Here is an 18,112-nt window from a genome sequence, read left to right as displayed (position 1 = left end):
TATATACGTGTCTAAAACTTTAAGCAGTTGGCACTAAAATTTAATCTTTGTTCCTCTCTAGGATTTATGCTCGCTAATTTCATGCTTGTTTTACAGAAGCCTTGACTCAAAATTTTCATTATGATTTGTTTTTAACATTACTGTTGCGAGGCAACGAAATTTGTAACAATGGGTTTTATATTTAAACTAGCTGCGTTGCCCGGCTTTGCCCGGTCCACCTTGAAAATAAAAATTGTGTCAAGTGACGTATATTAAACAATCAGGCGTAAAAAATAAGTAAAAAAAAACATCATGATTTCCTTTCTAAACAATGACGACAGATATTAAAATACTTTTAAGAGATTAAATCCAGAGAGATGGATTTAAAATGCGTAACCATAGAAACACAAAATTAAATAAGTTTAAGGAATTAAAATGCGAAAGAAAATGGTTCACAATTTGAATGGAATCGAGATTTCTGAAACTTGATTTAAAAAGGCTTGTAACTTTTTTCCTTTCGAGATAAAAGCTTATTTTTTCGACCATAAGTCGAGTTAATTCTGGAGTAAAAAAGGTCGCTTTTTCCAATGGCGTCAAAAAGAAAGCTGTGGGACAACTCCTTCACTTTTTATTGATTTATTTAATGAAGAAAGTAGTACCTAAATTTCAGCTAAGCCTAAAAAATTCGAGCTAAAAACGCAAATAACTCCCGCTGTAATAAAGTTAGAGAATTGAAATAAATAGCGTAGAACGTGGAAAATTCTACCCTTTCGAATATGTAATATTAATATATGCAAGTAATTTTTCACCCCCATATTCGGGAATTTATGTGAAAATTGGGCCTAAATTGGAATAAAAAAAAGAACTATTCATCGAATTGTTTTCGAACTGGCCTGCAAACCTTTTCAGGACTGAAAAGAACAAACTGTGAAAATTTCAGCAAAATCGGCCGGGTAGTTCTCGAGTTTTGCGAGTTCAAACACACAGACGCTTTTTGGAGACTTCATTTATACTATGTAGAGATATTTAATGGGGAAATTACATGAAATTTGCTATTTTCCATCCTAACCGAAATACAGTAGGCGCCGCTTAATGTGATCACTTCGGGACAAAAACAATTTGATAACAATAACCGGCTAATAACAATAACCGAAAAGAATCCAGGAGACACAAAATGATTTTTTTTTTTCAATTAAGGTGCATTTATTTTGGTAACCTCAAATGAAAATCACAATGACTCAACTGAACGCAGTTTTACATTATAAATTATTAAATTAACAGAATGGAAATATCTGAATTATATAAAGTTAAAGCTAAATTATGCAATTTTCAATCACATAGTAATTCGCAACTCCAACGAACTATAGGGGGCACTGAAGTCACTGTCTAATGGCGGACTTGAAAACTAAAACAAACGCACATGGTAACGAGGAAAATGCTAAAAGTGTTGTGATTTTTGTTCGTACGTATCATTTTTTCGCTTTATTCTTTTTAAATTAATTTTCAAAGTCTTGTGGATATTCTGGCCCACGTAGAAAGAAATGAGAATTCAAGAAGCATTACTAAACGTCAAAGATTAATGCAAACTACGTAGTTCGTAGTTCTAAGCAGCTATTTCCACGATGTTGAATTCGATATTTATCAATTCTTGATAAAACTAAATAATAATTGTGGCCTGACAAGAATAACAATTAATGCTAGAAAATTCAATATGACATTACAAATTGTTATCGAAAGAAGATGATACTTTTTTGCCTTGCTTGGCTAGCGCTTATTGTTTTCCATTTGTAGCCGAGTTATTTCTCTCGAATTCCCGAATCGGTTCATTTAAAAATTTTCTGTTGCGATTTTTCTAATTTCTGAACTACGATTTAATTGTGTCATGTTATGCAAATCATCAACAAAATTCTCAAGGATATATGGTGGTAGTTTTCTTTTCAGTTGATTGACCATTATTTCCTTTCACTTATCGAATTCTGTAATCTTACTACCATTTTATTCCACTCATGATAAAAATTAAAAATGGTTTAACTAAAAACGCGAAATCTCGCCAAGGCTACTTTGCTCACACAATACCAAAACTGTAACCCTAAACAAATTTGGCGAAACCTTTCAGCTGAGAATAAAAGGAATAAAGTAAATTCTTTCTCGGTTATTCATTTTGTTCTACGATAATATATTCAAGAAAATATTTTGCATACTGTCCATTCCAACTAAATGCTGCTGTAAAATATGGTAAGTTTAATTAATTTAAGATTAAAAAACTCCCATATTCTTACAAATTCATACAAAACAATAAAATTTTTTACCTTGTATAACGTTGTCCAAGTTTGTTAATCCAGAATTTTCGCTTTCACCTATTATTAAGGAAATAATGAAAACTAACATTATTTTGAGGAGCTCGAGAATACTACAAAGGGACGAATTAATTTCTGTAGCTGAAAGCAAACTAAGACACATCGATTGCGTTAGTAAATACTCAGAACAAACTGCCTGTGTTTACGTCAACAGACACACATGGAACGCAACGTGGCAAAGTTTTAGTTTCATTTGCAGTTTTGTAAATCACCGCAAGGTAGCGTATTCGAGCGCTGGAGTTCCGAATAGGTAAAGTAAAATATGAGTTTTCCCTGACATTCGTAAACCAGTTTCAAAGCACATTCAGCTTTTCTATCTTTTCCAGCATGGTTTTGCTTGTTGTTTAAATTTTAATTTAACTTCGCTTTGTTTTTAATCTCGACACATTTCTTTAACAGTTTACAAAGTAATGGCAACAATGGAGATCCTACATCAATGCCTACTACATGTACAGAGACTGAATTTTTTTAGGTGCAAAAGGAAGTTTTCTTAGGGGGAGTATGTGGTCCCTGGGGGGGCGAACTTTCTGTAGCTTCATTCCTAGAAAAATTTTGAACTGCTATTGAAAAACCACAAAATGCTACACAGAAAGTTAGTCTCGCAAGGGTTTGCCTATGTATTTCTGTTAATTGAGGAACAAAAACGGGGAAAAATTGAAAGTTTATGAAAAAGTGATAACAATAAACGAAGACGCTGATTACAATATCCAACTGTTTTTAACGTGTGTTAACATATTGTTCAGGGACTTCGTGATTCTGATAACATTAAGCGAATGATAACATTAACTGTTATCACATTAAGCGGCGCGCCTACTGTAATAATTTTATTTCAGAATTTAATTTTTCAGCGTTAAGTTGTACTAAGACTGCGCGTGAAGCCTTGGTTGTACCTTAAGATTAAGCAAATCGTTTAGTGAAATCCAGAAGACTCTAAGTGATCTAGTTGCTGAAATATAAGCAAAACCAAGCCTCGGATTACTCCGTGACACTCAGGCCAAGTATAATAAAAGTGCTTAAAAAGAGAAGCTTTAATAAAGAACCAACTGGAGTTCCGGAAACTTACGCCAAAACTAGATAGTAAGGACTTTCAAGCCACTATTTTAAGATGAATATTTTTAATTTTGAAAATTAATGATTATCATAAACGTGTTTGTAAATAAATGATTAATAACTTGGACAACCTTAAATTGTTATATATATTTGTAATTCTCTTTTTCAGTTTTTTTTTTTTTTTTTTTAATGAAAACAGACTTTTTTTTTCTTAAATACGGGTTTTTCAAACTCAATCCGGAGGGAAAAAATGAACTCCTAATTGAATGAAATTTTATATATAACCTTAAAATGTCATTTTGCACTTTTTTTCTTGCCCTGCCCAATGGAAAACGGAAACTTTTGTTTTTACCATAGGACGATGACCCACCCTACACCTCACTTTTATGAGCGACTAAGCGTGAGGTTGGCCGACATAGGCAGGCCCGACTAGCTAAAAGTGAGGCCCAAGGCCCACAGTAATTTGGAGGCCTCCTGAAGAATCTATACCAGAATGCAGTAGCTGATTCAGAGGTTTGCGGGCCCTTCGGAACCCATATTGGGAGGCCCTTTTACCTATCACAAAATTCTGTTAATTATTTATCAAGTATCATGTGCATTTATGAATCTGCTTCGATACCCCTATGATAGTGGAGCGCCTAGCAAAGTCAACATGGTCAATCTACTAATAGCAGAATTTATAAAAATTCCCCTCTAAGGAAGTTTTTTTTCCAATTAAGAGCTATTAGTTTTAATGCTATGCATAAATCTATAAATAAATTGGGACTCTTTAGGAGGATGGGGCCGCAGGCCCAGGCGGCCTGTGGTAATCAGGCCCTGGATGTAGGAGCTTTGCGAATAGCTAAATATGAACGGTCTAAGTGGTCCTTCCTTAAGATAATACTATATCGAAGCTTCTCTAAGAGACCAGCTATTGCGAACCCAAGAAACTTGGACTGTTAGAGCTGTAGTCACTAAATTGATGTAAGTGGTAAGGCAACATTCCATGTAATCAGTAGCATTAACTCGATAAGAGAATAGGCGCAATTGTACACAGTTCTCTCGTGGGTTTGTTGAGTTGGCTAGTGAAAAAAAAGGGGGGGGGATTTATTTATGTGATCATGTTAAATGTCAACATAGCTTCAGACACTTGCTTTGATTTTGGCAATTTTTACTTTTTGTTTTCTTGAAACAAGTTATTTATTGCAGTAGTATCCCCAACAGGAATCAAACTGTCAATTTTAAAAAAGAATGCTTCTTAAGGTGGAATAGAAACCTTAACTCGAGGGACTCTTGGGGTTGTGGCTCAGAAACTTGTTTGTGGAGCAGAAAGAATTAAAAAACTATCTTTAAGAGTTCTGAAACGTCATAAATATAATCTTCTTTGAACTGAATTAATTGATCAGATAATCAGAACACGATTCCAAAACCTGTTAGAACACGCTACAAGAAACATCAAGTATGCTCAGCTTGCGATATATACGCACATTTCCTTCCATCCACCTTAAAGAATAATAGTTTGAAGCACTAAATTAGAAAATGATGCACCATTTTTTTTTACTTAAAAATTCAAAACATTATTTTAATGAATCAGTGTATTTTTCGTACAAAATCAAGCTGTTTGAGTACAAAACCATCTTGGTTGTCTATCCAAAAATGTAAAATAAAAAAAAAAAAGATTTAAGATTTACATTACTGCAAAAGGAAACTGATTGATCAACACATGATTGAAATTCGATATATTATCCTCGAAAAGTATTATTTTCAACAATATAACTACAGTAACTTAAAAAATTGCTAATAAGGCACCCCATATCAAAAAACAACAAAGTTAAAGATACACATTTATTTAAAAGTAATTTAAAATGCAAATTTGCTGTCAGTGAAATTGTAGCTTTATAAGCAATGAGAAACTTGAGCCTGCATTCAAAAATTCTTCTCAAAAAAATTAAGCGGTAGTTACAGATACAGTGTCACAATTTAGTGCAACGTGGGCCGAAAACAACTTTACATAACTTCTAATTTAAATTATATATATATATATATATATATATATATATATATATATATATATATATATATATATATATATATATATAATGTTTTTGTTAGTAAATCTCACTAGCAGGTTTGCACTAATACCAGGCGCGGATCCACGGGAGGGGAACTGGGGGAACGTTCCCTCTGCAAAATCCCAAATGTACCTAAAAATTTTCAGAACAGAATACAGCACAATTCTTCCGTTTTTTAAAACTTGAACTTCAAGAAAGGCGCCAGGAAAAGCGAGGAGTGAATTGCAAAAGCAGATTCAAATAGAACTGTGGGAATGCCCCCCCCCCCCCCCGTCTCAAAAACAATCTCATGTGCACCTAAAACTGTAAAAAAACAGGAGTACAGAATTTTTTTTTCCCGTTTTTTAGAACATGAACTAAGGCATCAGGAGAAGCAATTGAACAACAGCAGAAGCAGATCCACGGAGGGGAACTGAGGGAATGCCCCCCCCCCATCTCATAATTACCTTAAAAAATGTACAACAGAGTGCAGGAAAATTCTTCTACTTTATACTTTAACTTGACTCTTACTTTAACTTGAAGAAAAGCTCCAGGAAAAGCGATTAGAAAATAGCAGAAGCGGATCCACGGAGGAGAATTGGAGGAATGTTCCCCTCCCCTTAACATATCATGTGTCCCTAAAAGGCTTTAGAACAGAAAGCAGGAAGATATTGTTTTATATTACTTGAACTTGAAAATAGGCTCTAGGAAAAACGATCAGACAATAGCAGAGGCGGATGGCGGATCCGTGGGGGAATGTTCCCCTCCCCTAAAAATCTCATGTGTACCTAAACATTTTCGCAACAGAGTACAGCAAAATTCTTCTGTTTTATAAAACTTAAACTTGAAGAAAAGCGAAGAAAGAACTGCAAAAGCGGATCCACCGAGGGGAACTGGATGAATGTCCTCCCCCCCCCCCCCAAAAAAAAAGAAATCTCGTATACCTAAAAACTTTTAGAACAGATTGCAGGAAAATTCTTCTGTTTTATAGAAATTGAACTTTGAGAAAGGCATGGTGAAAAGCGAGGAGAGAATTGCAAAAGCGGATCCAATGATGGGAACTGGAGAAATGTCCTTTTCCAAAACACAAATTCCCAAGGTAAGGTAAAACCACCAGTAGTTGACACTTTAAAGATTAATTTTTTCTGTTTGATAACATAGCTTTGGAGGGAATTCATCGTAGGAGAAACTTTTAATAAGTGATAACTGTACCTATTCCTCTATTATAATGCAACAAAATTTGATTAGTAATAAAAAAATTTTGAAAAAAAAAATAGAACCGACTTCAAAATTGCTCTAAAAAGTGAAAAATAATTTTATTCTTTAAACACCATCGATAATGCTTTTAAACATAATTTTTGAAGTTGGCGCAAAAACAAAACCTAAAATCCAGTGTAACCATGCTTCGTTCATATTTTTTTTTCAGAAAAGCATCCAAAGTTACGAACGAAACATTTATATCGCTATTCAAATATGCTGTCATCAATGCATAATGTATGTGATAGTGAAGAAACTGGTCCTGGTTAAATTTATAGTTGTATTTGAGTTATGACTGTGAATGATTTTATTTATCGTTTTTGCGCCAACTTCAAAAATTATGTTTAAAAGCATTATCGATGGTGTTTAAAGAATAAAATTATTTTTCACTTTTTAGAGCAATTTTGAAGTCGGTTCTATTTTTTTTTTTTTTTTTTCAAAATTTTTTTATTTCATTCTTTTTAGTGTAAATGTAGATATTTCAGTAAAAGTAAGAAGTTACCTAGTAAGAAGTGCGGCTCTATATCACTGTATTGCTTTAGAAAAGCCTTTATTCAAAATTATCATTACAATTACTATTAATGTTACAGTTATATGGCACCAAACTATTATAACAATGAGTTTCATATTGTCGCGTAGATGAAGAAAGCGAAGACAATGTGAAAGCCAAATGAAGCGAATACTCGTTAGTCTCAACTCGAGATCTTTATTCAGAACCACGAATGAACGTTACATCTCCTTATATACAACTTGAAAAAGTGCTGAAACTTTCCAGACTTGAAAAGATACAGAAATTAATAGAACATTCGAGAAAATACGGGAAACAGTAGAAACGAAATTTTAGTAAAATTCACTTTGTCCTAGTCGGGATTTGAACCCGGGTTGCTCGTGTGGGAGACGAGAATTCTACCACTGAGCCACCGTTATCCATGGATGAAAAGAGCGAACTTTGCTACAATATGATTTTAATCATTTAATAGGGAAATTTACTGTTTTTTGCCCATAACTTTTTATCTAAAGAACAAATATGGTCAAACAAAGTAATGGGACCTAAGTTGAGCCATCCCCTATCCATTAAAAAAAGAATCATCAAAATCGGTTCACTAGGTGAGACGCTATGAGTGGACAAAAAAACAAAAAAAACATACATACGGTATGAACTGATAACCGCCTCCTTTTTGAAGTCGGTTAAAAAGAATGCACATTTGTTGAATAAAAAAAAGATATTGGGTAGGAGTTGACACTAAACTAAAACGAGAACATCTAATTGTTGACACACTTCGTTTTCAGTAGTTGATACATGCTTTGATACAGAAAAACTGGAGTTGCTTAATAAATGAATTCGTGTCTACTTATGTGAATACAGGAATCGCACTGCCGGATCTATGCAGCAGCAAGGCAATACATTTGGCCTACCTTTTGTACATAGTCGATACCCTTCTCCCTAGTTGTCGGGTAGCAACTTCTAGGAGGAGGCAAATTTAGAATATTTCTGTTGTTTTTTCGTTAAACCTATATAAAATTTCAACGAAGGTGGGTAAAAGGTGGCGGGAATTAGGTTTTGCTCCGGTTCAGAAAAATCGAAGATCCAGCCATGCAGGAATGTAAAGACAGCTATAGAAAAATATAAAAATTAAATGCTTCCGTCATAGGTTATAAGACTATGAGAAGTTTACATAAAAATTCGAATTCGGGGACTAAGTAAATATTTTTCATCGTACTAAAAGGATCATCAATATGGCACAGTACAGCTTCCCAGTAGCAGTTCAATTTATCCTCTTTAGGGCCATTTCCAGTCGCCTAAATTTTCGTACTTGCTTTTTACATCTGTTTTCAGTAATCCTTCAAAATAAGTCTTTTTGAACACAAACCAGTTTAAACTGTCTTTTGTATTCATTTGGTGTAGAGTTGATCAAAAAATTTAAAGCTTCTACAATTCAGTGGCGCAACCAGAGGGGGTGGGGGATCACCCCAGAATGCTGATTAGAATGTTTCTTAAAAATATTTAAAAATTAAAGAGAATAACAGAACGGACCTTGGAAAAACAAAGTTGTTTCAATAAGTTGAGAAAAAAAAGAATGTCGCGAAAAAATCTAAATTTCTTTTGAGAAGAACCTTGAAATAAAAATTTTCAATCGTGGCGGTTTATTGTTCAGTTAATTACATCCCCTCCATTTTTTTTTTCCTAGTCGGTCTAAATATAAGAAAGAATAAATAAGAAAAAATAAGAAGCCCCCTTTTTCCCGGCGAAACCTTTAAAGAGTGTCTCAAATCTCGTTTAGGGCTTGAATTTCAAAAAAAATCCATAGGAGACCTACCTAACACCTCGCATTCTAAAAACATCGAGAATCGTTTAACATTGCTTTTTTGGAGCTTCAAACTTGAAAAATGCCAAAACCCTAAAAAAAAGTGGGTAGTAAAACTACTTCGTCGACGGAGAGCAGGACCAGTTGGCACGTTACTATTCACCAAATTCCAAGCCATGCTTACTCTTTTGAACACTAGGTGGCAGGGCTGCACGGGGTCACTCAAAAATTCCGGCGGAAGTCTTATTTGTATTGCTTCTTACGACGAATTACTCTGTTTATGTATCTGTAATTTGATTGAATTTTTTAAATTAATCATGAATTTCAAAGGCGCAAAATTTTCGTAAAAAGAGGGGATGTTTTTCTGCTTTCGGGTACAGCATGAGGACAGGAACAAATAAGATGTCAGAAATAAAGATGTTCAAATTTCTAAAGGTCCTGATCGTCGAATCAAAGCCAATGCTTTAAAGCGAAAGGATTGAATCTTAATGAATATTATGTAGTAAACACACTTTGTGCGAGGTATTTATGAGCTGGAAACATTCACCTTAATTTCATCAGCTTTGTATTTTTACTGTAATGTGTGAAGATCTATATTGATCTATATTAAATTGATTTTTAGAAAAACTCAACCTGAACGATTTTTTATTTGCTTCCTGCAAAGCTGAAAGTTTCCAGTGTTTTGACGGGTTTCAAACAGTTTGATTTGTGTGATTAAAATAAAGAACCACTATTCATTACATCATGAGAAAAAAACTTCCCATAGCTCCAACTATCAATAACTCGAACCATTTAGCCCGTCTCTTGGGACTTCGAGTTATTGACGAGTTATTAGGCGCTCTAATTGTAAACAAATTTAGATATTCGACAATCGGTAAACAAACACATTAATTAAAGTTATAGTATAGTATAGCTATTGGTATTACATTCAAAGCAATTTTAACGCAGGAGAAAGCACTCGGAGATTAAATTTAAATTTTGTTATCTTTCAATTTTTTTTATGCCTATCAATCTTGCTACAGAAGCAAGTTGATTAAACAAAAAAAAAAGTGATGAACAAATATGTAATAAAATATATTAAATATCAAACCTGAAAATTAGGTAGCAACTGTAATAAGTGTGTGTGAACTGAAAAGCTACAACAAGAGAATTGATTGAATATGACAACAAAACTCCCTGTCATAGCCATTCTGTGTGAACACAGTGCAGAAAAGCTTCCATCTTTGAAAAAATAGCTTCAACTTAAGAATAGGAACTACAATTCACAACGTACTTGACGTATCCAGTAGATTTGTGATTCTTGAAAGCAGACTTTGTATCAACTTTATTTCTGTTTAGGAGGTATTCATAAATGCTCATCATTGAAATCGCGGTAATGATCGACAAACGAAGACTCTTTTTTTTTTTTTCTTCTTATTTCTGTATTTAAAGGATCAGGAAAATCAGATCCGTTGATCGACATTTTTTGAGAATAGCAAAGTCTATTATACTCATTTCATGCATTAAAATACGCAAAAGACATGATTCTACCTAGAACTGAAAGAAAACAAAATTGCCTGAACACTGTAAACATCAATCGTTAGCAATAGATTCGCCATCCATCTACTAAAGGATCGGTAAGGTCACAGCCATTGAAAGATAATTTTTAACAATAACTAAGTTTGCCTTTCTTATTTAATGCATTGAAATACGCAGAAGACATTATTCTGCTTTTTAAAGAAGCACAACAAAATCGCTTTCGCTATGAACACCTATCTCTAGCAATGGAGATTGGCGCTTAACCGGAAATAAGACTCGCTACTTCCGGTCTACATTAGTGGTTTGTTTGTTTATTTAGGATATTTGGTGAATAATTTGCAGGTTTCTGAAAAGGTCTGTATCACACAAGCTAGCAAGCAATTTTATGTAAATTTTGCACATTAAATCATTTGTTGATTTCTTTTTATTGACATCAAGAATATGACATAAAGAATCAATATTTGTTGATTTATTTTTACCGTTGTTTAATGTACAGTTAAGTTTACTGCAAACCTGCTATACTCGATTGCAAGTTTTCTTGGCTATGGAGAAATGAGCTGCGGCCAAGTGAAGGAAATAGTTCCTTGCGCTTTGCCAGATAATCGGGGGAAATTACGCACTTTGCTTTAGAAATTGGATTAGTTAGTTAAACCGACGCAAAAGGGACATTTTTTTGTCATAATTTCTGTGAATCGTTAAATATTTTCAATTTTAAGAGCGGTGCAGCGCGGATCCATACATTCATTTGCAACTGAACGAACCAGCCAATCAGAGCTCACAAACAGTTGGCGATCTCCGGATATTCTGCGTTTGGCGCGATTTTGCTCAAGTACTCCACTCTCGTTCGCTCGTCGTCCGCTGTATAGTTCACTATTTTCGCTCGTTTTATTTTCTATCTTACTTGCTCGTTTTTCTATTTTTGTATCATTGATAATGGAATCTACGACGCCAAAATTGAGCTATGTGTTTCAGCCACACAAGCAAGGCAGCGCTTTGAAGAGCTCTGCAAAGACTATAGTTATGAATGTGTTTCATAAATTGCAAGTAAGGAATCCCAACGATTCTGTCACTGAAATTTTGGACAAAACTTCGGACTTGACAGGTGTTTCAACCCGCAGCATCTTACGAATGCAAAATGAATTTAAGATCCAAGGCTCTTTTTCTACACCTGGGAGAAAAAGGCCCGCAAGAAAAGGCAAAGCAACGCGAATGCAAAAGTTCGACGACTTCGTCCTGTCTGCCATTCGAAGGAAAGTGCATTTGTTTTTTAAAAGAAACGAAATACCAACGGTGGCGAAAGTCATGAAGACTATTAACGAGGACACTGACCTACCAAATTTGACAATCGCCACAACAAGAAGATTGATGCAAGATTTAGGGTTTGTGTACAAGAAGAGATCAAGGAATTCTATGCTGATAGAGAGGGAAGACATCCAAGTCTGGAGACGAAAATATTTGAGGCAAATTCGCCACTACCGAAATGAAGGAAGGACTGTGTACTATACAGATGAAACCTGGGTGAATTTTGGCCACACAAAGCAAACAGTGTGGCAGGACACTTTCATCAAGAGGCCGAAAGAAGCATTTATGTCTGGCCTCTCAACGGGATTAAAAGCTCCTACAGGAAAAGGATCCAGGTTAATAATTACTCATGCTGGAAGTGAGAAAGGCTTTGTGAAAGGAGCTGCTGATGTATTTAAGGCAAAAAAAAAGCAAAGGAGATTATCATGAAGAAATGAATGGAGATTACTATGAACAATGGTTTAAAAATAAATTGCTGCCAAACCTTGACCCCAACAGTATTATAGTTATCGACAATGCTTCATACCACAGTGTTTTTGTGGAAAACATTCCCAACACTTCCACCAAAAAAGATGACATTCGACGATGGCTGACATCAAAAAATATCGCTTGGAACTCGGATATGCTGAAAGCTGAACTTTTGAATCTTGTACAAAATGTCCGCAGCAAGTATGAGGAGTACCGGGTTGATAGGATAGCGGCTCTTCATGGTCATACTGTTTTGCGACTTCCCCCTTATCACTGTGAGCTGAATCCCATTGAAAACATATGGAGTGTTGTCAAAGGGAAGGTGGCAGCAGAAAACAGAACATTTAAAGAAAAAGAAGTGGAAGAGCTGACAAAAAAAGCTATTGATAATATCTCAGATGAAACGTGGAAGAACTGCGTTGGCCACATTATTAAAGAAGAAGAACTAATGTGGGAACTTGATGGAATGTGCGATACTGCTGTTGATAACTTGATAATTCATTTTGATCCCGATTCGACCGACACTGCTTCTGAAGGAATGCTTAGTACAGAAGAAGTCATGTCATCCTAAAAATTAAGGCTTCTGTAATTGCGGGTGGTATTTTGTCGAGTTTTTTGTAAAAGGTCTAGAACAGCAAAAGATATTGGACAAAATGAAAATCCAGATCTATGTTAATGAGTAAAATTATGGCTATGATGCAATAGAACTATTACATAATTCAATTCAATTAAAACTTTATTGCAATATCAAATATTTTATAATGTTTCGTAAAATATTTTAAAATTGATCAACTAATAGAAATAAAACGATTGTATATGAATCATAATCATTTACATTCCCAAAGGAAATGCAAATAACGCTTTGGTTGGACTAGAACATTTTCTTTATCAACATCGACTAGTTAATTCATCCTATATGACTTTTGATTCTAGATTCAAAAAACTTCAGACATTTTTTCTTGTTTTAGTTGTTTACATGCATTATCGAAGATGAAATTACCATGTGACAGAGACTAATATTTTAAAATTTACAGCAAATACACATGTTTTATTAATTGTTATTTAATGTATTTTAATTTGATTTCAATTATCAATCTCCGAATAAACATCTCGTCGTAAAAAAAGCTCTATTTTCACTTCAAGTATTTCACACACAATTGTATGTAATGAGCAATTTAAATGTGCTATTTTGTTTTATAAATTGTTCCTTAAATGAAAAGAATCAACATATTCATTTATAGAGATGCACCGAATATTCATGCTGCGTTTTTGGTGGATAAAACGTATATTGGGTTCTATCGAATACTTCAATATTCAGCAACTAATAGTAAACAAATTCAAATGTTTGATAATTAGAAATCAAACTTTTTTTTGTCATATATTGAATGAAAGTTACAATATAGTATAATTCAAAATTAATTGAAACTGTTACTTAACAATTTTATCATATTATAATAATTTTAATGAGAGAAAGAAAAAAAACTCTCTTGTTAAATTTAAATTGTGTTGCTTTTCAATGTTTTCTTAATTCTTAATCATTATTTATTATCATGTTATTAAAATTTAATAACCCTTTGCACTTATAGAGAAATCAAAAATATCTGGCAATGTTGGACTTTCTTAATTTTAATGATGATCATACAATTTATCAGTTACCAAAGAGAATAACATACCACAAAATCAGTTGAAAAAATTGTGATTTGTAATGATCATTTAAACAACTTTGGTTTCTATTTGTATGTAAGATAAATGCAAGATTCCTTATTTATGACATAACAGGTTGCCATGATTATGAGTTCTCAAATCATATACAGTGTTTATATGAATCATGTTTGTTCTAAACTGTAAAGCAGCTAATTCAACAAAGCTGGGTTTTGTTCGGATTTATTTTAAACTTTATATATATAGATTAACAATTACACTTAATGTGGATAAATTTGCGATGTAAAATGGAAATGCGTTTACATCCCCCCCCCCCCAAAAAAAAACATTGGCATAAAATTGATATTTTGTCTGGGGCAGTTTTTTCCAGCGCGGAAACAACTGACATGAAAAATAACATATTATAATTAGGCAAGACATTAAAAAAAATTAAAAAATTGATTTGAATTTTGACATCTTGAATTCAAATTATGTTTTTCGCAATCACGAGTGTGTGTTTGTGTCTGTGTGCAGGCATGTGTGTGTGTGAAGGTATGTGTGTGTGCAGGCCTTTTGTGTGTGTGTGTGTGCTCGTGTATGCATGCGTGCGTGCGTGTGTGTGAGGGATATGGACGCAACCTAGAGACGGTGCTCGCTAGAGGGGCAGCATGGGAGAGGCAGGTCGAAGGTGGTGCTGCAGAGGGTGATGGTGGGGGGAAAATCATCTAACATCATTCAACAGTCAAGTGAAAGCAATAAGCAATCGTGATTGCTCAAAAAAATGAAATAGCAGAAAATAAACCTAAAAAATACAGTATAATAAAAAGCAGAAAAATTTCGCATTAAAAATATAACACTGTTATAAAATCAAATGTCAGAACGAATGTGATTTTTATTAGCGGCTGGTACTGCAGAAAAGAAAATATTACAGCGTTAAATCCAGGGCTGTGTGGTACTTAAAAATTTTCCTTAAGCAAGCAAGTATGGGAGCCTTTCCCATTGTAATTTCAACCTCCCTGTTCAGTGGTACCCCCATTTTTGAAGTCCTGCGCACGCCTGTGTTCAAGTTTACAAAGAACCTCTCATTGAATGCACCAAAACAATTACATCTGTGAAATTTATTGAAAGCCTATTGGTACGTATTTTACTTTTATATTTAAAGGTGCGTTGGATAACGTAATACAGTTGATTAAGATCATTCTTGATAAAGTAGCCAAAACTAAGTTCAAAAGGAAATTGGAAACCCAAAATTGCTGTGTCAATTTAAAGTTGGCTAAGAAGGAAGAACTAGTATCACTTCATCCTCAGTAATAACTCCAAAATCATCTGCAACAAGTCAATAAAAATCGACACAATTTCTTTTAGTTCTTGCGAATTCAGCAGTATTTTTTTTAATTTGTAACATCAACTTTCAACAGTAATTTATGGTTTTCTTTATGTAAGTTTCACAAAGACAAAATCACCAGTTTTAGTACTTCTGTAGCTGAACTACCAATTCATATTAGATCGTCATAGTTGTTGTGTATTTCACTAATATAAATATTTCATCAGAGTTGCTATTGATTATAAATTCCTCACTATTAGAATTGGACCCACTTCCTATATAGTAAAAATGTACGGGGTAAGTGAAACCCCTCTTCTTAAACACTTATTAACAATAAAAATTCTTGCTGCAATATGCACTTTAAGTTAAACTATACACAAAAGTTTAATTATTATTAAAAAAAAATAAAAACTAACCTGGAAACACTTCTTTGAAAAATTCTTGCTGCAATATGCACTTTAAGATAAACTATACACAAAAGTTTAATTATTATAAAAAAATAATAAAAACTAACCTAGAAACACTTTTTTGAAAAATGTTGCTTAAACTCGCAAAAAAAAAAAAGAAAAAAAAAATCAGATTTTTTTTTTTTGGACAAAGTTCTATGACCTAGAAAAAAATTCCGAGAAACCCAAAATATATGCAAGACCAATCACTGTAATGAAATATCATATGATCAGTGTAAAAAAGTATAAAAGATATATCCATATTTCAGTTTTAAAGGGGTGACCCACTTTCCCCAAACAACCCCAAAAGTAATTTTTAAAAAAGTTTCTTGAATATTTTAATTGCATTGCATTGCTTGAATATTTATCATTTCAAGGGCATTTTAAAGGAATTTCGAGGTTATCAAAAACTTACCAGTGGGAATCATAAATATATTGTGTTTTTTTACCCATCCCCCTTCTGCTTTTCTTTGTTTCAAAGTCCTTTTTATATATCAATACAAAAAATACTTTCCTGCAGTTGAGGCTAACCTAACCTGGCAGTGTCTAATGTTGTGATTAGGATCTGCGTAGAATTTATATTGCTGCCAAGTTAGGTTTGCCCTAACTATAATGATGTATTAATGAACAGTTAATAAGTCATAGAAACTTTGGTTGAATACATTGAATGATATTTTTACATTAGAACTGAATAAAAATAAAAATCAATAATTTTCGATTTTGAAGATTCCCCAGTAATTTTTTCTGGCTGCGCTACTGACCCACGAGACCGAGTGGATGCCCCCCCCCCCTCCTTGAAAAAAAAAAAAAAAGAAAAAGTAATCATTATTCATTCTCTGTAGTGTAACATACTTGATCACATAATAAATTTATGTAGAAAGTTTATGAAGTACATTTTGCAAGTTTTTCTCATAGCGTAAGAACATTAATCACATTGCTTACCTAGGTTTCTTTTTTTGAGTAAATTTTAATGCATTACGATTGTTTTTGAGAAAATTTGTCAGGCTTTTTTTTAAAATAAAAAAAAAAGTAATAATTTCTACCAGTAACGACTTTTATATTTCTGAGAAGAGGAAATAATTTTTAGAACAAAATACTTGAATTAAATACCGTTTTTTATAAAGTGGTGGGTGGGGGGAGCATTTCTTATTCAATGAAATGAAAATCAATTGCTATTCTGTCATACCGCTCATTGGTTTCTCGACTGAAAGTAGATCCTGCTTAATAAGTCCCCCCCCCCTCTTCTGCCGAGCGTACCAAACATTTTAATTTCTCATTTTTATCCCGTAAAACTGCGATTCCATGTATTAATACGGGCTCGACTCTAACATAAAAATCAGTTCCGTGTGAAGTATGCCAAAGCGGATTAATTCGCCAAGCAGGCAACTGCGAGTGCGGTGTCTTATCGGAGATCCTCCTTACAAACCTACAGGCGGTCTTTTCACTCAGTGTTTTTCCTCCGCGCTTAATGACGTCACTGACAAGTTAACTTGCAAGCTAGTATAGTGAGACATTTACAAACAAAAACATCAAGTACATTGAATGCTTTAGTTGCATTTTGCGCTGGTTAAAATGCAGAACATTATATTTTTCCCTCCTTGTTAATGAGTTATAAATCCAGAACGGTATCGCGGGATTCCAGCTAAAACTCTTGTAGTAATAACCAAATTCAAACTGAACCAACAGCATGCCTCCACATGTGAATGCGAAGGGTAGACAAACGAGTTGCACTGTAATTACAATACTGGCACTTGTGTGGTTTCTCTCCCGAGTGAATCTTCTGGTGAGCTAAAAGATTGAACTTTTGGTTAAACCTGGAGCCACAAGTACCACATTGGAAGGGTTTCTCCCCGGTATGAACAATCCCATGCTGTTGGAGATGATTCTTTTTCCCAAATTTCTTTCCACATTCAGTGCAGGAATAGGGTCTAGTTGTATCGTCCTCTATATTTTCGCCATTCTTAAAGGATGTGGTTCTAAATCTCGTAAAATGGGCAGTCACGCTTCCATGTAAACCTATATGTGAATGAGAAGCTTTTCAGGATTAGAAACTATGATTTTATATTACATTCAATGGTATTAACTCTATCAAAATAACATTGCAGTGGTAGAGTAGAACACGTTTCAGATGATCCTCACTCAGGAAGGGAGACAGACCTCTTCCATTTAGGGCCTGATTGCTGAATACGGCAAATAGGCCTTAGGGCCCCCAAATGGCTAGCCAATGGTTAAAATTGTGAGGTGTTGACTACAAAGGGGCTCCAAAAAAGCGATTGAACCTAGGGCCCCTCATATTTTATTCGGGCCCTGATTCCATTTCAAAACCGACGATAACTTTGAACGTGTCAGAGCTGGCCAGCAACTTTAAATCATAAAATTTTGCTTCTGCGCCAAAATAAAGCCATGCCCCCAACCGGGGAACTATCAACATACC

The 18,112-nt window shown here is 34.1% G+C and overlaps 1 protein-coding gene across 1 annotated transcript; it reads left to right on the top strand.

Moving 5' to 3' along the window:
- The first annotated feature begins 12,232 nt into the window (after positions 1 to 12,232).
- On the top strand, positions 12,233 to 12,838 carry LOC129234340 (uncharacterized). Its single transcript, XM_054868333.1, has one exon. It carries the CDS (start codon positions 12,233 to 12,235, stop codon positions 12,836 to 12,838), a length of 606 nt encoding a protein of 201 aa, XP_054724308.1.
- Positions 12,839 to 18,112: the final 5,274 nt, after the last annotated feature.

The sequence above is a fragment of the Uloborus diversus genome, chromosome 1 (assembly GCF_026930045.1).
Source record: "Uloborus diversus isolate 005 chromosome 1, Udiv.v.3.1, whole genome shotgun sequence".
Lineage (NCBI taxonomy): Eukaryota > Metazoa > Arthropoda > Arachnida > Araneae > Uloboridae > Uloborus > Uloborus diversus.
This window is presented reverse-complemented; position numbering and strand designations above follow the sequence as displayed.